Source organism: Panulirus ornatus, chromosome 55, assembly GCF_036320965.1.
Source record: "Panulirus ornatus isolate Po-2019 chromosome 55, ASM3632096v1, whole genome shotgun sequence".
In the NCBI taxonomy this organism is placed as follows: Eukaryota; Metazoa; Arthropoda; class Malacostraca; order Decapoda; family Palinuridae; genus Panulirus; species Panulirus ornatus.
In genome coordinates this window covers 14,311,796-14,333,765 of record NC_092278.1, presented here as the reverse complement: position 1 = coordinate 14,333,765, position 21,970 = coordinate 14,311,796, and the positions used below count along the sequence as shown (strand labels likewise).

Below are 21,970 nucleotides of genomic sequence, written 5' to 3'. Positions count from 1 at the left end.
CTTTCTAGCCAGCAAAATTACTGCTGTATATTTATTGTCATTGAAGTAAAATTAATGCTCCAACAGCTTTATTATGTTCACAAGTAAAATATTATCATTGAAAACAAATTCAAGTTATAATACAAAATTGTGATATGTAACCAAACTGGAATTTTATCAGCAAATTTACCCAAATAAGCTACTGTATATCTAAAAGAAAGTCTTATAACTTGATGGAAGTGTCTACAGTGTAGAATTGCATAACATAGGATGTGTCTTCGGTACCAGTAGCACTACTCAGTTTCTTGTGACATGCATTTAGGTTAGAGACTGGGCAAGTTCTTAGGTTAGTTCCTCGGCAATGTTTCAGATTCATTTCTGACTTAATGTAGGACATAAAACCTTTCGCAGTAAGCTAACATATTACCTCAACTAAAGACCTAACCTAGAACTAACAGGAAATATAATGTACAGAGTAGTTGTATGGTCCATGTTGAATGATGTTGAATTAGTCTAGTAGCTTTGATTTAATGAGACCAAAAGTAGGACTATAAGTTTTGACACAAGGTTTAAGATGGGTCCAGATGCCACTGTAACACTCTCAGTTTAGGATGCTAGTACTATCTAGGATGTGGTAGCACTTCTCTAGGCGGCCATTACGGGAACTAACATTAAAGTAGCCCAGAGCATCATAGTACATTCTTTGTCCTGGATAGTTCCAGTAGATCTTGGATTAGAATTCATTCATGTGAATCCTGTTATTAGTGTTCATTCAAAGGTTGGATTTGAGTGCATTATATAAGCTCAGTTTGTACTGAATTCAATGAAGGAAGTTTTGTCTTTTTCATTTTCATAATCTTCTTTTAGTGGTGTTAAGCAGACTGGACCACTGCTGATCATAAGTAGGCTGAAGCATCCTGGGTGAACAAAGTTGTATTAGAAGTGCAGAAATCCGGTGAACCTTCCTAATTCATTATTATCCTCGGTGGGTGAACCAACCTTGGCCACCAGAGCTGTTCAGGAAATTCAAAAGTCCATTGGAACTTTCTGGTCCAACATTATCCCAAGAAATTCATGGGGTAATGCACACAAAGTCAGTCACTGGTTGTTTCTCGTGGACTTTCTAAGGAATCTTGATAATGAAAAAATTTTTCAGGTTGCAGTTATGTTGATGCAAAACAATAGGGATTCATCTTTGAGACAATGAAATGGAAGTGGCATTGTTTAGGCAATTTTAGCAATAAAGCAACTTTGTAAACTTTCAGAGGCAGCTCTTTTAAAAATATATGAGTGTTAATTCCATAGTAGTTATTTACAGTCAAATACAGTTTCATCATATAGGCCAGTGCTGATGGAGCTCATGGAATTAGGGTTTGGTATTTATCCAGAGATCTTTTATTGAAATTGTCAAAGGCATGTTTATATGCTGGGCATGTTCTTGTTAGAAGGGAATGTGAATGCATGTAAATGTCTTAAACTGAAATTAGGTTGTGCATCCATGTTGGTTCACACACACGTTGTGTTTAGATTTACATTTACTCCAAGTAAATCCATGGCCTATGGATCCCTTTCTTTTGTTTTAGTGCATACAATTGGCCACATCAATTTAGTGAATTCTTATAGAACTGTTCTAGACATTGCAGCAAGAGTTTTAACATAATCATGTATGGAACTTCATGGTGATTGAATTGTTTTATGAGGATTTCTCATATTCACTGCAGTGCTTTGAATGAAATTTTGATTTATTTGAGATAGGTTCCTTTTGTTTTGTGTATTTTTTTTAGTTAAAGGTTTAATAGTTTCAGTGCCTTGCAGATTGTAATTTTTTTTTTTATAAATCTTGTATTAATGAGTTCATTTTAGCAATTGCACTTTTTTGATCGAATGGGTGATGATAGGATGATAGGGAAGTGTGGTTGAGAGAGCAGAAGAGGGTGTTTTGAAATGGTTTGGTCACATGGAGAGAATGAGTGAAGAAAGATTGACCAAGAGGATATATGTGTCAGAGGTGGGGGGAACGAGGAGAAGTGGGAGACCAAATTGGAGGTGGAAAGATGGAGTGAAAAAGATTTTGAGTGATCGGGGCCTGAACATGCAGGAGGGTGAAATGCATACAAGGAATAGAGTGAATTGGAATGATGTGGTATACCGGGGTTGATGTGCTGTCAATGGACTAAACCAGGACATGTGAGCGTCTGGGGTAAATCATGGAAAGTTCTGTGGGGCCTGGATGTGGAAAGGGAGCTGTGGTTTCGGTGCGTTATACATGACAGCTAGAGACTGAGTGTGAACAAATGTGGCCCTTTGTTGTCTTTTCCTAGCGCTACCTTGTGCACTTGTGGGGGGAGGGGTTGTTATTTCATGTGTGGTGGGGTGGCGATGGGAATGAATAAAGGCAGACAGTATGAATTATTTTTTTTAATTTTTCATACTATTTGCCATTTCCCATGTTAGCGAGGTAGCATCAAGAACAGAGGACTGGACCTTTGAGGGAATATCCTCACCTGGCCCCCTTCTCTGTTCCTTCTTTTGGGAAATAAAAAAAAAAAAGAAAAAACCCAAGAGGGGAGGATTTCCAGCCCCCCGCTCCCTTCCCTTTTAGTCGCCTTCTACGACAAGCAGGGAATATGTGGGAAGTATTCTTTTTCTCCTATCCCCAGGGATAATGAATTATATACATGTGTGTATATGTCTATGTGTGTATATATTTGTATACGTTGAGATGTATAGGTATGTATATTTGCGTGTGTGGACGTGTATGTATATAAATGTGTATGTGGGTGGGTTGGGGCATTCTTTCCTCTGTTTCCTTGCGCTACCTCACTAATGCGGGAGACAGCGACAAAGTAAAATGAATGAAAAATATACTTTATTGAATATATAGTGAAATAGCCTTTTTTTACTTGAAGATTTAGTAAATATTCAGTGCTCCGTTGAATATGAGAGTTAATTGAAAAGCTGTTAGATGGTATATCCTCCCCCCAAAAAAATTCTGCATCTATCATATAATTCTTACATGTATTTCTGACTGCATTTGAGCATACATTTACTTGAAGAATAAATCTTACGCATAATGTGAAGTGTGCCAAAGCATATTGACTTGATTTTAGTGATATGATTACTGATGAATCCTTTGCTGTTTGTTTTTAGATCCAATGGTGAATACTGTCAAGAAACCAAAAAAGCATAAACATAAAAAGTCCTCCAAGAAGGAAGAAGTAGAAAGGATCATAAATGTAGAAGATATTGAAGATATGGACATATCAGTAGATGACATCGATGATTCTCTAGCCCAAGGTTTAAAACTTAAGATAAAGCTTCCAGATTCATCACCTGAAAAGCCGTAAGTTATTACTGTTTCTGTTCTGCTTGATTTTTGTAGTCTCTTGGTCCTCCTTTCACAACCAGGCTGTCTGCCAGAATGATTGAGTAAACTTTGCTTAAGGTTTCCTTTTTGTAGATCTGGTTGACATTCTAGGTTTTCTAAAATCTCTAGTTTTTCATCTAGTCATGTAGGTATCACTGGACTTCATCTGCAGGATGGATGAAAAGTCACCTTTGGTAAGTTTGTGTCATTAACTGTAGGTGAAAAGGAGTATTTAGAGTTTTTGATTAAGGAACTTTTCACTTCATAGGAGTCCATTATTCCCTGCTATTGGATGAAGCTCAACCTTGAAGCTGCAGGAGAGTGGTAAGAGTAAGTGAGCGTAGAATGGAGACTTGTGTGAAGAAGTATCAATAGAGACTGAGTGTAGAATGGCAAAAGGTGAGAGTAAATGAAGCAAGGGGAGTGGGTGAGGAATGGGAGGTATTTAGGGAAGCAGTTATGACATTTGCAAGAGACGCATGTCAGTTAAATGGGAATGAGATTAAAGATGATAGATGAATGGATGGACATCACTCTCTTGAATATACGGTATTGTAAAAATGTTGGATGATATTGGGTATTTTACAGGCTTGCAAAGAAAACTGCTGTTAATGCTCTTTTTGAATTTCAGAGCCACACCAAAGTCTATGAAAGTAAAATCTGAGAAAAGCAAGAGTTCAGGAAGCAAGAAGAGTGGAAAGAAGAAAGATGGTAAAGGAGAGGATGACACTGACAGTGAAGAGGAACGTTGGCTAGATGCTATTGAGTCAGGAAAATTAGAAGAAGTATGAGTAAATCATTTTATTAATAGCTAGTGTTTTTTAATTATATTAGTATTCAGTAAGAAGTTATCAAATATTAGTTGAAGTTATCAAATATTAGTTGTTAGATGATATTGGATCTAAGTTTTTTTACTTCTGCTCTGATTGTCTATGATATCATGAAGGAAGGAATCTTCAACTCATTAAGCCAGTTTGATTCTCTCCTAATCTCCTTTCAGGTTTGATCTTGGGATTGATGTACTGTTGAAATATCTTTATACAAAGATCTTTCTCTTCCTTATGATATTTATTGATAGTTCAGCTGTAGGAATTTTTGTATGGAGAAAGAGAATGAAAATGAATAAGGTTGTGATGAACGTATACATTCCTGATGTACTGACATATTATCAGTCCATCATTAGGTAAACTATAAAATGACATATTATCAGTCCATCATTAGGTAAACTATAAAACACTTAAACTTATTCCCTTTTCTAATTTTCTACTGTTTCTCTATTTAGCTACCTATGGCAAAGTGATAGTGTTGAAACATTTGGAATAAAGATGCTGTGCATCATGACCCTGGTTATAACAACAAGTAAATGGATTCCTAGCTTGTTTTGAGGGTTTATACCACTCCAAAGGTCATCTTCTTATGATTTATAGTATCAGTTGTGAATCATAATCAGTTAATAGTTTTGTTTATTATATTGTTAATGAGAAAAACATGTTTTTCAGAAAAAGTGCACATTTAAACTCAGGCTGTTTTTTCTATGAGGCTTGTTTTTATTCTAAATATTTACTGTGTGATGTTTGTTTTTGACACTTAAACAAAGGCCAACAAACAAAGGGTGTTCCTTTACAGGATGGTGGCCAACAACCATTGATGTTTTAAATTTCACAGCTTTATTATAGATATCCATCTGACATATTCAGTGATTAGTAGCTTCTACAGCTCTTTATTCACTGGTTAGGCATGGGGAAAAATTCTGTTATCCTCAGTACCCTTTCAATCACTATCGTAAGTGCTTGTGTTAACTTCTCAGGTTGTGTGTACAAGTGACCCCACAGAAAATCCATAGATTGTTACATGATCTAGGTGATGAGGAGGAACACCTATTGTCATATGTCTCAGTTGGTGAGGGAAGTGAAGGAAAGTGATTGGTGATATGAGAAGAAATAAACTCAGAGGAGGGTTTTTAGCAGGTTTCTGAGGAGGGAAGGAGGCAAGTATGGGACCCCTTTTTCCCCACTCTACTAGCTGTAATTTGGGCTTCTGCTTAGTCACTTGGAAGAAATTACAAAAGAATTGCACCCAATTTTCTGTTTATGTAATCCTGAGATTATGGAGGGCTATGGTAATGCAAAATCCCTTCACCAACCACATTGCTATGTTCCTGGAACACCCCATGGTTGGCAAGGTACAGGGCATGTTAGAAATGGGTAGTTAAGGGGGAGTTGTTCTGAGATATATAAGTCCTGTATGGAGCACTTCAGGGTTAAAGGTAAGCATGTTTATCTTTAAAGAGATATGGTTCATTGAAGGTGCAAAGAAAAGATATGCAAAACTGTAGAGTAATATTGCAATGTGATGGCATTTCACACTGCTCTCTCACACATGTCAGCACAGCATGTTACTTACCTAAATACCTCCCATTCCTCACCCACTCCCAAGGTTCATTTACTCTCACCTTCTGCCATTCTACACTCAATCTTACCTGGTATTTCTTCTTCTAAGTCTCTTTTTCCAAGCTCACTTAATTTACCACCTATATCCTATATTATTTGATCCTTTCTGAAAAATTCTATGACAATTTTTTTATATTTTGATTTCATCCTGTATACTTTTTTTTGTAATCATTCATTGCATTTTCTTTTGCTACTTAGGTTGATGATGAACTGAAGCGAATGAAAAATCCAAGATTGATGACAGCTCGACAGCGGGCAATGTTGGAGAAAGAAAAGAGAAGTGATGGAGCTGATGATGCCTTTCCAGTCATACCAGCTGAACCTCTCCTGTCTCTCCCTTCAGGTTAGTGTCTCTTCCACTGACTTAGTGTTGTGTTATAAGCTGTAGTTATATGGAAGAAATCCCTGCATTTACCCTTAGCTTATATGGCATTTTTAAGACTCTTAATGTCTAAATTTCTTTGACTCTGAAAGCAAGCTGGACACTTATTCTTGTAGCTCAATTCCAGGATTTGATGAAGTCATAGATTATGTGGAAAATCTTTCATAGAATAAGGTAAGGTGACCACAACACTGCCAGTATTTGTATGTCACTTGTTAGCCATTGATATGCATTGCAAAGAAAGGGCTGGTCTGCTAACATGTTACTGAAGATTGAAAATAGTTGACCTATTTAGTGCTCTTCATGTGATGCCAAGAACAGAAAGCCTTCATTCAGATGAGTACTTACATCTGTAGATAGCTCACTTATTCAGAAAGTTATATATTTCTTTTGTTTGTATTTGTTTAAAAATATGAGTCATCATTTGTGAGGTCAAAGTCTTGTAAACTTTCTGTCTGTGGTACAGTTCCAGCATTTCCGATATTTGTCCCTTAGTCAATAGTTGGTACATTGTAAGTGTAGAGCAAGTTATACAATCTCCTTCATGGTTGATTGTCATAAATTCTGCTCTGCTCCAGTCTGAAACAAGATGGTCTAAACAAAAGCAGCAAACAATACTCCAGTTTAGAGATACTGTTGCTGTTGTTAAATGTCTTCATGGTAACACTGAGAATTTCACTTAGAATCTGCCAGTTATGTTAAAGAAATGAATACGCTTTTAAGGTGAATAAAGAAAAGTTTGATTCCTTTCTGGTCATTCCTTTGGGTTAAGCAGAGGTCAGTGCCGGTCATATGAAATCACAGAGAGTGCTGGCAGTTCAGTATATCTCTGATGCCTATTCCCTCTTGGAACTCCCATCATGGGGTGGCCACAGCAAAAGAGCCTTTGCTTATCCCAGACCTTACATGCCTCCCTTGCATACACCATTCCATGCATGCTTCCACCATTTCTCTCCCTCCAATATTCCTCCACCCTATTTGTAAATTCCGTTGAACTTTTTTCTACAAACACCTTTCACTTTTTTTGTTATGAGGTGTCTCCCGTAGTGCTTATCCTTGACTTCATAGTTACTTGCAAGTCATCATGACTAAAGAAAGGGCGACACCTGTAGTTTAAACACCTGCCATGCTATTATTTTCTGTAATCTTGTCTAATGACCTATTCAGTGTCAGTTTGCCTTAATGGGATGGAAGTTAATGATACTTACTATTATGATGTTACTCAGTATATGAAATGACATTGTGTGAACGTAAATTTTTTGTTGGCCTCTAGATCAAGTTAACTTCTGGTTAACTACAAACAAAAATTAGAATCAAGGTTAAGAATAAGAAGGTAGTGATATCAAGGGTTGTATACACCTGATCCACCTCCTTAAAGTTGGGAATATCCTGAAAATTGGGAATGGAGTTGATAACGATAGATAGATAGATGATAGAAAATAAGATTAGCAATAACAGCTTTCATATGTCAGAAACATTACACTGTTACATATTTTGAAGTACATTCAGAAAATATCTTTTTCTAAGGATGCTGGACTTATAAAAAGTCTTACTGTAGATAATCTATCATAGAAATTTGATTTGACCATCTCAGATTGAAATACAACTTTCCCCTTTAAACTCATTCCTTTAAGAGTGCATGTGACGACGAGGAAAAGATTTTTTTTGTTTGTACTGTGTTTCTCTTTTAGTATGAAGCTTTCCTTTCCTTTGTGGTGTGTCCTGTAAGCATAAGATTATATTGCCTAGGAATACATGGGCCATGACACCTCCCAGCCCTCATGGCACTGATGAGCAGGCACCCACCTTAAGCATCCTTTATAAACAACATGAGGGTGATCATAGCTACTCGTTATCCAGGCTATGACTGGGCTGTCATGATGAACCTACTTGCTTCTAATTGTTTAGAGCTCACAAAATTCTTGAGGAACATGTCCTATCGAGACATAACATGTTGCTGGTGCCAGCAACATGTCAGCTTTCATTTTATTTATCATTTAGCTTATTTAGTCACAGGGTGGGGGAGGGTTGAAGGTTCTGGTAGTGATGAAGAATGTGTGGAAGGAGAGAATGTTATCTTGGAGAGCAAAAATGGGAAAAGATTTTTTTTATTTGTACTGTGTTTCTCTTTTAGTATGAAGTTTTCCTTTCCTTTGTGGTGTGTCCTGTAAGCATAAGATTATATTGCCTAGGAATACATGGGCCATGACACCTCCCAGCCCTCATGGCACTGATGAGCAGGCACCCACCTTAAGCATCCTTTATAAACAACATGAGGGTGATCATAGCTACTCACTTGTTATCCAGGCTATGACTGGGCTGTCATGATGAACCTGCTTGCTTCTAATTGTTTAGAGCTCACAAAATTCTTGAAGAACATGTCCTATCGAGACATAACATGTTGCTGGTGCCAGCAACATGTCAGCTTTCATTTTATTTATCATTTAGCTTATTTAGTCACAGGGTGGGGGAGGGGTTGAAGGTTCTGGTAGTGATGAAGAATGTGTGGAAGGAGAGAATGTTATCTTGGAGAGCAAAAATGGGTATGTTTGAAGGAATTGTAGTTATATGTTATATGGTTGCAAGGCTTAAGCTATAGATAGGTGTTGGAAATGAAATGTTTGGGGACAATATGTGGTGTGAGGTGGTTTGATTGAGTAAGTAATTAATGGGTTAGAGAGATGTGTGGAAATAAAAAGAGTGTGGTTGAGAGATCAGGAGAGGGTGTGTTGAAATGGCTTGGACATATGGAGAGAATGAGTGAGGAAAGACTGACAAAGAGGATATAGGTGTCAGAGGTGGAGGGAACAAGGAGAAGCAGGAGACCAAATTGGAGGTGGAAGGATGGAGTGAAAAAGATTTTGAGCAATCAGGGCCTGAACATACAAGAGGGTGAAAGGCATGCAAGGAATAGAGTGAATTGGAACAATGTGGTATACCTGGGTTGACATGCTTTCAATGGACTGAACCAGGGCATGTGAAGCATCAGGGGTAAACCATGGAAAGGTCTGTGGGGCCTGGATGTGTGTAGGGAGCTGTGGTTTCAGTGCATTACATGACAGTTAGAGACTTAGTGTGAATGATGGTGGCCTTTTTTGTCTGTTTTTCTGGCGCTACCTCGCTGAAGTTGGGGCAGTGATGCTGTTTCCTGTTGGGCAGGGTAGCGACAGGAATGGATGCAGGCAAGCAAGTATGAATATGTCTGTTTGTGTGTATGTGTAACCTTGCTCTTATTCACATTTACTTTCAACTTTATCCTTTCACACACTATTTCAAACTCAGTCACCAGCTTCTGCATCTTCTCACACGAATTAGCCACTAGAGCTGTATCATCAGGTAAACAACAACTGGATCACTTCCCAGGCCCTCTCATCCACAAGAGACTGTATACTTGCCCCTCTCTCCAAAACTCTTGCATTTACCTCACTGCCATCCCTCCCAATAAACAAATTAAACAACATGGGGAAATCACACATCCCTGCTGCAAACTGACATTCACAGGGAACCAATCAGAGTCCTCACTTCCTACTCATACACATACCTTACACCCTTGATCAAAACTTCTCACTGCTTCTAGCAGCTTACCTCCCACACCATATATTATACTCATAAGACCTTCTATAGAGCATTTATATCCACCCTGTCATATGCCTTCTCCAGATCCATAAATGCCTCATACAAATCCATCTGTTTCTCTAAGTATTTCTCATACACACTTCCTGTACCACTTCTGAAACCACACTGCTCCTCCTCAGTCTGATACTCTGTACATGCCTTCTAGTTCTCAATCAGTATCCTCCCATACACTTTTCCAGGAATACTCAACAAACGTAGGCCTCTGTATATATATATATATATATATATATATATATATATATGTTGTATGGTTGCGAGGCGTGGGCTGTGGATAGAGTTGTGCGCAGGAGGATGGATGTGCTGGAAATGAGATGTTTGAGGACAATGTGTGGTGTGAGGTGGTTTGATCGAGTGAGTAACGTAAGGGTAAGAGAGATGTGTGGAAATAAAAAGAGCGTGGTTGAGAGAGCAGAAGAGGGTGTTTTGAAGTGGTTTGGGCACATGGAGAGGATGAGTGAGGAAAGATTGACCAAGAGGATATATGTGTCGGAGGTGGAGGGAGCAAGGAGAAGAGGGAGACCAAATTGGAGGTGGAAAGATGGAGTGAAAAAGATTTTGTGTGATCGGGGCCTGAACATGCAGGAGGGTGAAAGGAGGGCAAGGAATAGAGTGAATTGGAGCGATGTGGTATACCGGGGTTGACGTGCTGTCAGTGGATTGAATCAAGGCATGTGAAGCGTCTGGGGTAAACCATGGAAAGCTGTGTAGGTATGTATATTTGCGTGTGTGGACGTATGTATATACATGTGTATGGGGGGGGTTGGGCCATTTCTTTCGTCTGTTTCCTTGCGCTACCTCGCAAAACGCGGGAGACAGCGACAAAGTATAAAAAAAAAAAAAAAAAAAAATGTGTATGTATGTACGTGTTTCACTCTTTGTTTCATGATAGTTTGCTATTTCCTGCACGAGCAAGGTAGCTTCCAAAGCAAAACACTGAGCTTTAGAGGAAAAAATATTCTTATGTGGCTCATTCCTGTGTTCCTCCTTCTGGAAAGAAATACAGGAGGGGAGGATTTTCAGCCACTTGCTCCCTCCCCTCTTAGTTGCTTTTTATGACGTGCAGGAAATATGTGGGAAGTTTTCTTTCTATCCTATATCTACAGCAGGACAGAGGGTCATATTAGCTGTGGTGTGAATTTGAATGGAGAAAATTTGGAGGAAAAAAAGTGCTTTAGATATGTGGAAGTGGACATGGCAGCAACTGGAACCATAGTAAGTTTAGGGTGGGTGAGGGGTCAAGGGTTCTGGGAGCTTTAAAGAATGTGTGGAAAGAGAAGTTGTTATCTGGGAATGCATGAATGGATATGCCTGAAGGTATAGTAGCCCCACCAGTGTTGTATGCATAAGAGGCAAGGGCTACAGGTGTGCATATATGGAAGAGGATGGATGTGTTGGAAATGAAATGTTTTTGAGGACAACAAATGGTGTGAGGAGGGTTGATCGAGTAAGAGATAAGGTTAGAGAGAAGTGTGGTAATAAGTAGAGTATGGTTGAGACAGCCTAGGAGGGTATGCTGAAATGATTTGAACATATGGACAGAATGAGCAAGAAATTGTTGACAAAGAGGATATATAGGCAAGAATGGAGGGGACAAGGAGAAGGAGGAAGCTGAATTGGAGATAGAAGGATGGAATGAATAAAATTTTGAGTGCTTGAGGCCCAAACATGCTGGAGGTGAAAGGCATGCACAAGATATAGCAAACTGGAGCAATCTAATATACAGGGGTTGATGTGCTGTCAGTTGAATGAAGAAGGGCAAATGAAGCAGTTAGAGGAAACCGCAAAAAAGATCTGTGGGACCTGGTTGTGGATGTGGGGCTTGGCTTTCAATGCATTACACATGACAGCTAGGGAATGGATGTGAACAAATGACTTTTCTTTGGCTCTTCCTGGCACTGTCCTATTAATTTAGGAAACAACAATCAAGTATGAAAGAAAGGAAAGAAAATATTGATTACTGGTGCTATAGGGAAAGGGAGGAGTACAATTTAAAGCTTAGCATGCCCCATTGATCCAGCAATGAATACTGTAGAGTAAAAAATGCTTTATAGTAAATTTTTAAAGCTTTTGCTTTCAGTTTTCACAGTGGAAGTATTTTGAGTGACACTCATTTGAGTCATTCAGGTTTAATGTGTTAACAGAAGGAAGTTTAGCAGAAAGACTATAATTGTTGATGAAATAAATGGAAAATGAGTCAGGTTTATTAGAGGGGCAAGGATCTTGGGAGAGGTTGGTACTTCTACTGGTTAGGTCCTTCCTCCTATCTGCAAGAATGCTGTTTGAGTTCTTTCATGTTTGTGTTTAAAGGTTTATAATGAGAAAAGGGAGGGGAATGATAAGAAAATGAAGAAGGGATCTGTTTATGGTTCATTTAAGGAGTTTAGGTCTTTGGGTCAGTCTTTACTTACCAATTATACATAGCTACAAATTTATCTTGAAAATGAAGAATAAGAGTGCTGCATTAGTGGATTGATAAACTTTTAACTGGGAAAGATTCTGAGAAGAGCAAGTGAGACACAGGTTGCCCAAGACTCAGTCTTTAGACCCTTCTCATGTGGACTTTGTCATTTCTAAAAGCCGCAAAAGAAGTGTAGAACCTGGGACCATAATTGCTTAGGATGCTAAAGCCATTTTGGTCAACGAAGGTCTGAAACTGGCAGGTTAGAAAGCTTCTCTTAACAATGTAAATCTAGTAGGACTTAAGGCATCTTTTATTAAAAAAAAAAGACTAACTGTACTTATGTGAGTGCTTGTTTGAAATTCAGAGACTCCTTTTCCCAGAGAGGAGTTTGAGAAAGAGGAAAGTCACAGGACAGAGCAAATCTGGTTCCTATGGACTGATTTCCAACTCAGAAATATTTCTAGGCTTGTACTGTTCACTGTGTTACAGGACCTGTGAACCACATTTATGAAAAAGTGAAATGGGGACTCAACTACCCTCCTCTCAGACTCATTTCTCTTTTCAGGGTAAGGCAGAACCAAACCTTCTAGACAAAGAACCAAGGAACATGCCCACGGACTGTTTAAAGTCAAAATGGTTTTAAGCTCTCAGCATTCAGATACGAATCTACTTGATCCATTCCTTAGATCTCAGGGTCTTGCTTCCAAAATTGAGGTCTGCTTTGGAACCCAATAGGGAAGATTGTCCTGCTGTGCAGCCACTTCCCAACATGCTGTAAAGCACTAATGTTGTTGCCATGTTGTGGCAGCTGACACCAGTGCTGTCCCCAGGTATGCTAGTTCTCAAGATATATTGCAGCAGAGTTATGAATCATGTAATAATAAACCCACTGATGAAAGACATTGATACTCATGTGACATTTCTTAAAGCCAGAAGTGAAAGTGAAGACTTGATATATTGATGATATGCAACAAATAGTAGATCTGGATAGTACACACATGTTTGTGCATAAGGATGTTATATGGTCATTGAATACTGTGAACAAGTACCTGCATAACTCGTAATTTTTATATTTACGAAATGGGTGAATTTTCATGGATTAATCTCATTTTGGAGGGGTCAGAATTGTGCCCCCCTCCCCCTGGAGCAAGTGCTCTCTCTGAGAATCTCTTAGGATATTGATGCTGGGTAAGAAATCACTCAAGTGGAAAGAAACTAAGGACACAGATCACAGAGATGCCTTTCTAAATTGGATCAAAGTAATCTTTGGTGTTTCACAGCATTTAGTTTTGGGGGCCATTTTTTTTTCTCATTATGGCTAGGCTTGAAGGAATGTAAAAAATGCTAAAGAAATACTCCTCAAGTTTTTGAGTGAAAATTTTGCCTTTTGTTGTAGTTGCTATGAAGAAAATGAAAGGTGGAAAAAGGTTCCATATCCTAGTCGGGACAGAAACCACAGTGATGCCCTTCTGAAACGGATAAAAATAATCATTGGTGCTTTTAGACTTGGAAACCATAGCTTCTTTTCTACTGTCTCAAGAGAGAGGTCCTCATCATGGCTAGTCATTGAAAGGAACATAAAAAATATTAAAGAAGTACCCTTCAAGTTTTTAGTGAAAAATTTGCCTTTTGTGTAGTTGTTACGGAGAACAACGAAAGGGGGAAAAGGTTTGCATTTTGTTGTTGTTATGAAGAACAATGAAAGGAAGAAAATGTTCCAAAGTCTAGCATTGTAGGAAAAGAAATTGATATTGCAACTCTATTTGGTACTGTAGTATATGTTTTAATGAAAAAATGATGCAGAAAATGTATTATTCTGATATATTCCATCAGTGTACAATACTGCTGGGCATGAATAAGTACATGGTATGTTACTGGTGGGATATTTGTAATCTTTAATGAGAATCACGTTATAATGTCAGTGAGTTATAAGGAGGTAAGTGGAAAACTGGACCAGTGAAGTTTCCATGGCCAAATGCCAAGGTAAAATTCTTCAGAGATATTTGCATAGACATGCTCTGTGATTTGTATTTGTTACTACTTGAGTGTTACAGGAAGAGACTCACATTCATGTTGCTGTCTTATTACCTTGTAGGTACCTTGGCCTTACTACTATTTGTATATACACATGTACCAACACACACCCCTGGCCAAACCCAGGTATCTATTCATTAGCCTTGAGGGAAGGATGAACTCCTAGGTTGGTTGTGGGGCAATTACCATGCCCACGATTCAACTCATGTGGACCTGACCCTGGACAGGCCTGTGCTAACTCATGGTCAGTAATACTAACTATTATGCCACAGAGGCCCATACATATTTGCAGATTATAACTACTAACCTCCAGACATGCATCTGCAGCCTTCAGAGGTGACCTCTGGTAATTACATTGCATTAGAAAAGCTTCATAAAGTATAAACACTAGAGGTTTCTAGTTCAGAGAGAATCGGTGTAATGAAAATTGTTTAGGTGAGGTAAGATTGATGGCAAACATAACAAATGGAAACCTATGAACATCATAGTGCCATTCTGTCAGCATTGCTGATATTTTTGAAAGTAAGATTCATTTGATGAAGTCTGCATACTGAGCAGGCTCCAGATTAAAGTTCTATAGAAGATGATAAAATGGATTAGCTCATATTTATGAAAGGGGCAAAGATTTAAGATTATCTTTGGCAGTTGCGATCTCTGATGGTCAGCTGCATCATGAGGAAAGTGGTTTTAGATGAGCTCGAGAGAGGATAATGTTTTTATGCAGATAGAGATGAGTGAATGAATTTTAACTATTTATACTGTAATTGTTTAATAGCTTTCCTACCTTTTAAAGATTTTGTTGCCTGCTTTGAGATTGCTTTGCCAGCTCTTAAAATCAATCAGATTATTGGGTAGAACATGTTTTATAAAGATAGTCAAATACTGTTCTTAGGTTTTATGCTATTCAAGAAAATATGATTTGGTATATCAACTGCAACATAGACTAATGTGAGTTCATTTACAGGGTTTAAAGAGAAAGTTGTGACCAAAGAAATGCTGGCCAAAAAAGCAATGAAGACACAGAAGAGGAGAGAACAAGCACAGGAGAAGAGAGAGGAAGACAAGGTATGTGCCTTGTGGTGGGGGTGTTGTTAAAAAGAATTAGGCATTTTGAGATACAGGTTTGAAGAACTGATAATGATGATTTTGATATGAATCATTGTTGACATTTTGTTTTAGGAATATATAAACCACAGTTTTCTTTCATGTCTATATTACTCTTTACCATTTTAGCATTATGATATATATATATGGGACCACCACATCCATAATATTTTTTTAACTTGCAGAAAAAAACTGTAGATCGATTGCTCAAAAAGCAGGATTCGAAAGTTGCAAAAATAAGTAGAGTTAAATCATCCAAAAAAGAAATTCCTATGTACTCCTACGTTAATAATCAAGATATGGTGGCATTGTCGGTTCCAGTTGCATTTCCATTTCCTATGGAGGCCCAGTGTGAAAGGTAGGAAAAAGACTGTTTTACATTATTCCAAGACAGTAACACCTAATGACAACATGTCAGTGACTTAATTGTCTTATTAATGTAGATGGTGAAAATATGATTGCTGAGTTGCAGAAAATCAAGCCTTGATGTGTTTAGTATCTATCTGTCTATCTATTTACCTATCTTTTTTTACCAAATATATATACCTCTGATGCGTGTTCCCATCGAGAACTCCCTCAAGGGGGAGGCCACAGAAAAAGTCTCCACAATTGTTGAACTAGGGTAGTGCTGCTTTTTAGCCTTTAGTGTTTCACCCTTAACAGGCCACTGGGAGAGGGCAACTTTAGTGCAGTGTTTTCTCAGCCTTCTACCTAGGTTCCCACTGACTACTTCTACCTAATATATCTCCCTAATATTCCAGCTTATTACTTCTACCTAATGTTCCCATCTAATGTTCTTATATACTCCTACCTAATACTCCTGTGCAGTGTTCTTACCTACTACTTATATCTATTGCACCTACCATTTTGCCAAAAGGCATGTTTTGCACACACTGCTCACTGCTAGGAAAAATTAGAGGTACTAAGAATGATTTGTATGTTGTCAAGGTTATATGTGATGAGAGGTGTGATAAGGCGAGATTGTATGTTTGTGAACAGAATGCCAGCAGTCCACTTGTGGGTGATACAGAAAGAGAAAACTACTACCTGAGTTAAGAGGAGTGCAGCCTGAAGTGGTGGCTCACCATACAGCCCTCACTAACCCTTCTGACACCCAGGCGAGTAGTACTGGTAGGGAATGTACCTCCCTGGATGGTTGCTGCCTAACAGCTATTAGTATCTAATGACTGTTATGATCTTCATTTATTTATGGAGTGCTGTATACACCGTTTAGTCATGTGTAATGCACCGAAACCACTTCTCCCTTTCCACATCCAGACCCCACAAAACTCTCCATGGTTTTACCCCAGACAGATGCTGTCATTCTATTGACAGCATGTCTACCATAGTATACAACATTGTTCCAGTTAAGTGTATTCCTTACATGCCTTTCACCTTCCTGTATGGTCAGGTCCCGATCACTCAAAATCTTTGTCACTCCATCCTTCCACCTCCAATTTGGTCTCCCACCTCTCCTTGTTCCCTCTACCTCTGACATATATAACCTCTTTGTCAATCTTTCCTGACTCATTCTCTCCATGTGACCAAACCATTTCAGTACACCCTCTTCTGTTCTCTCAACCACACTTTTTATTACCACACATCTCTCTTACCATTTCATTACTTACTAGATCAGACCACTTCACAAAACATATTGTCCTCAAGCATTTCATTTCCAACACATTCACTTCTTCCACACAACCCTATCTATAGCCCATGCCTCGCTACCATATAACATTGTTGGAACCACAATTCCTTCAAATATACCCGTTTTTGCTCTCTGAGATAACTTTCTCGCCTTCCACACATTCTTCAGGGCTTCCAGTACCTTCGCCCCTTCTCCCACCCAGTGAGTCACTTCTGCTTCCATAGGCTTATATGTACTTATGTTTTTTATCCATACTTGATCACAGTTTAGCAATGTAGCGTCAGGAACAGACGAAGAGCCACATCTAATAGCATTCACAAATATATACCTATATACACATAAAAGTATATTTTCTCCATACATATTCGCAATTTCCTGCATTAGCGAGGTAGTGTTAATAACAGAGGACTGAGCCTTAAGAGGGGAAAATCCTCACATCTCTGTTCCTTCTTTTAGAAAAGTAAAAATTGGAGCAGAGGATTTCCAGCCCCCTGCTCCCTCCCATTTTAGTTGTCTTCTACAACATGCAGGGAATATAGAAGTAGAATTCTTTCTCATCTACCTCAGGTGCATGTGAATGAATGTGGCCTTTTTTTCTCTGTTCCTTGTGCTACCTTGCTGGAGGGGGGAGATGCTATTTCGTGTATGGCGGGGTGGCGACAGAAATGGATTAAGGCAGCAAGTATGGATATGTACAAGTGTATATATGTATATCTTTGTGTATGTTGAAATGTATATGTATGTGTATGTGTGTGTGTGGGCGTTTATTTATATACATGTGGGTGGGTTAGGCCATTAATCGTCTGTTTCCTTGCAATACCACGCTAATGTGGGAGACGGCAGTTAAGTATAATAAAATATATATATATATATATATATATATATATATATATATATATATATATATATATATATATATATATATATATATATATATATATTTTTTTTTTTTTTTTCATACTATTCGCCATTTCCCGCGATAGCGAGGTAGCGTTAAGAACAGAGGACTGGGCCTTTGAGGGAATATCCTCACCTGGCCCTCTTCTCTGTTCCTTCTTTTGGAAAATTAAAAAAAAAAAAAAAAAAAAACGAGGGGAGGATTTCCAGCCCCCCGCTCCCTTCCCTTTTAGTCGCCTTCTACGACACGCAGGGAATACGTGGGAAGTATTCTTTCTCCCCTATCCACACGTTCTTCAACACTTCCAGAATTTTCGCCCCCTCCCCCACACTGTGATTCACTTCCATGGTTCCATCCCCTGCCAAATCCACCCCCAGATATCTAAAACACTTCACTTCCTCCAGTTTTTCTCCATTCAAACTTACCTCCCAATTGACTTGACCCTCAACCCTACTGTACCTAATAACCTTGCTCTTATTCACATTTACTCTCAACTTTCTTCTTTCACACACTTTACCAAACTCAGCCACCAGCTTCTGCAGTTTCTCACATGAATCAGCCACCAGTGCTGTATCATCAGCGAACAACAACTGACTCACTTCCCAAATCTCTCATCCACAACAGACTGCATACTTGCCCCTCTTTCCAAAACTCTTGCATTCACCTCCCTAACAACCCCATCCATAAACAAATTAAACAACCATGGAGACATCACACACCCCTGTCGCAAACCTACATTCATTGAGAACCAATCACTTTCCTCTCTTCCTACACGTACACATGCCTTACATCCTCGATAAAAACTTTTCACTGCTTCTAACAACTTGCCTCCCACACCATATATTCTTAATACCTTCCTCAGAGCATCTCTATCAACTCTATGCCTTCCCCAGAGCCATAAATGCTACATACAAATCCATTTGCTTTTCTAAGTATTTCTCACATACATTCTTCAAAGGAAACACCTGATCCACACATCCTCTACCACTTCTGAAACCACACTACTCTTCCCCAGTCTGATGCTCTGTACATGCCTTCACCCTCTCAATCAATACCTTCCCATATAATTTCCCAGGAATACTCAACAGACTTATACCTCTGTAATTTGAGCACTCACCTTTATCCCCTTTGCCTTTGCACAATGGCACTATGCAAGCATTCCACCAATCCTCAGGCACCTCACCATGAATCATACATACATTAAATAACCTTACCAACCAATCAACAATTCAGTCACCCCCTTTTTTAATAAATTCCACTGCAATACCATCCAAACCCGCTGCCTTGCCGGCTTTCATCTTCCGCAAAGCTTTTACTACTACCTCTTCTCTGTTTACCAAATCATTTTCCCTAACCCTCTCATTTTGCACACCACCTCGACCAAAATACCTTATATCTGCCACTCTATCATCAAACACATTCAACAAACCTTCAAAATTCTCACTCCATCTTCTCACATCACCACTACGTGTCATCACCTCCCCATTAGCCCCCTTCGCTGAAGTTCCCATTTGTTCCCTCGTCTTACACACTTTATTTACCTCCCTCCAAAACATCTTTTTATTCTCCCTAAAATTTAATGATACTCTCTCACCCCAACTCTCATTTGCCCTCTTTTTCACCTCTTGCACCTTTCTCTTGACCTGCCTCTTTCTTTTAAACATCTCCCACTCATTTGCATTATTTCCCTGTAAAAATCGTCCAAATGCCTCTCTCTTTTCTTTCACTAATAATCTTACTTCTTCGTCCCACCACTCACTACCCATTCTAATCTGCCCACCTCCCACGCTTCTCATGCCACAAGCATCTTTTGCACAAGCCATCACCGCTTCCCTAAATACATCCCATTCCTCCCCCACTCCCCTTATCTCCTTTGTTCTCACCTTTTTCCATTCTGTTCTCATTCTGTCTTGGTACTTCCTCACACAAGTCTCCTTCCCAAGCTCACTTACTCTCACCACTCTTTTCACCACAACATTCTATCTTCTTTTCTGAAAACCTCTACAGTTCTTCACCTTCGCCTCCACAAGATAATGATTAGACATCCCTCCAGTTGCACCTCTTAGCACATTAACATCCAAAAGTCTCTCTTTCAAGCGCTTATCAAGTAACACGTAATCCGATAACACTCTCTGGTCATCTCTCCTACTTACATACATATACTTATGTATATCGCTCTTTTTAAACCAGGTATTCCCAATTACCACTCCTTTTTCAGCACATAAATCTACAAGCTCTTCACCATTTCCATTTACAACACTGAACACCCCACATACACCAATTATTCCCTCAACTGCCACATATATATATATATATATATATATATATATATATATATATATATATATATATATATATATATATATATATATATGTTCAGTTGATGATACTGGATGGACGGAAGTTATCAGTACCTCTCACACCACATCTGCTCAGCCATTTGCTTTTCCTGGTAATAACACCGTCGACGGACGACCCTGAGAGGATTTAACAGAGTCTGCAGATTCGCTGCAACAACAGTGAACTGGTTTGGAACACAGGCAGAAACCTGGCTACAAGACCAGGATGCTGAAGCAAAGTGAACATAGATGGTTTTACACTACTGAGATCAGACAGGAGGGGTATTGTCAAGAGACAAGGAGATGGAGTAGCTGTTCTTATAAACAACAAATGATGTATGCAGGTAACAGTCAAAGAACCTTACTTTGGTAAAGACATTGAATTCCTTGTGATATCGTGTTGGCCTTTTTACCTTCGAAAGAATTTGGCAAGGTTATCTTTTTCACTTGATGAGAACTGCTATTGACGTTTGTGTGAATAAATTGTACATTTCCTTTTCCATAGCCAGAGGTTGAACCATTATGTGACGTTCATTTTTTCATTCATTTCAAGCTAAAAGTTTGTTTTCTAAATTGTTTCTTACATTTTTCATATGTATATATATGTATGTGTGTGTGTGTGTGTGTATGTGCGTGTGTGTGTGTATGTGTGTGTGTGTGTGTGTGTATATATATATGTATATTATCCCTGGGGATAGGGGTGAAAGAATACTTCCCACGTATTCCTCGCGTGTCGTAGAAAGCGACTAGAGGGGACGGGAGCGGGGGGCCGGAAATCCTCCCCTCCTTGTATTAACTTTCTAAAATGGGAAACAGAAGAAGGAGTCACGCGGGGAGTGCTCATCCTCCTCGAAGGCTCAGAGTGGGGTGCCTAAATGTGTGTGGATGTAACCAAGATATGAAAAAAGGAGAGATAGGTAGTATGTTTGAGGAAAGGAACCTGGATGTTTTGGCTCTGAGTGAAACGAAGCTCAAGGGTAAAGGGGAAGAGTGGTTTGGAAATGTCTGGGGAGTGAAGTCAGGGGTTAGTGAGAGGACAAGAGCAAGGGAAGGAGTAGCAATACTCCTGAAACAGGAGTTGTGGGAGTATGTGATAGAATGTAAGAAAGTAAATTCTCGATTAATATGGGTAAAATTGAAAGTTGATGGAGAGAGGTGGGTGATTATTGGTGCATATGCACCTGGGCATGAGAAGAAAGATCATGAGAGGCAAGTGTTTTGGGAGCAGCTAAATGAGTGTGTTAGCGGTTTTGATGCACGAGACCGGGTTATAGTGATGGGTGATTTGAATGCAAAGGTGAGTAATGTGGCAGTTGAGGGAATAATTGGTATGCATGGGGTGTTCAGTGTTGTAAATGGAAATGGTGAAGAGCTTGTAGAGTTATGTGCTGAAAAAGGACTGATGATTGGGAATACCTGGTTTAAAAAGCGAGATATACATAAGTATACTTATGTAAGTAGGAGAGATGGCCAGAGAGCGTTATTGGATTACGTGTTAATTGACAGGCGTGCGAAAGAGAGACTTTTGGATGTCAATGTGCTGAGAGGTGCAACTGGAGGGATGTCTGATCATTATCTTGTGGAGGCTAAGGTGAAGATTAGTATGGGTTTTCAGAAAAGAAGAGTGAATGTTGGGGTGAAGAAGGTGGTGAGAGTAAGTGAGCTTGGGAAGGAGACCTGTGTGAGGAAGTATCAGGAGAGACTGTGTACAGAATGGAAAAAGGTGAGAACA

General features: G+C 39.0%; 1 protein-coding gene across 3 annotated transcripts in view; it reads left to right on the top strand.

Annotated features, from left to right (window-relative positions):
* Positions 1-21,970, top strand: part of LOC139765464 (INO80 complex subunit B) — a 64,384-nt gene that overhangs the window by 20,622 nt on the left and 21,792 nt on the right. For all 3 annotated transcript variants that reach the window (XM_071692841.1, XM_071692842.1, XM_071692840.1), the window contains exons 2-6: positions 3,130-3,322; positions 3,978-4,131; positions 5,995-6,139; positions 15,214-15,314; positions 15,539-15,711. In XM_071692841.1, the coding sequence (XP_071548942.1) occupies positions 3,130-3,322; positions 3,978-4,131; positions 5,995-6,139; positions 15,214-15,314; positions 15,539-15,711 (766 nt within the window). The remainder of the gene's footprint in view (positions 1-3,129; positions 3,323-3,977; positions 4,132-5,994; positions 6,140-15,213; positions 15,315-15,538; positions 15,712-21,970) is intronic.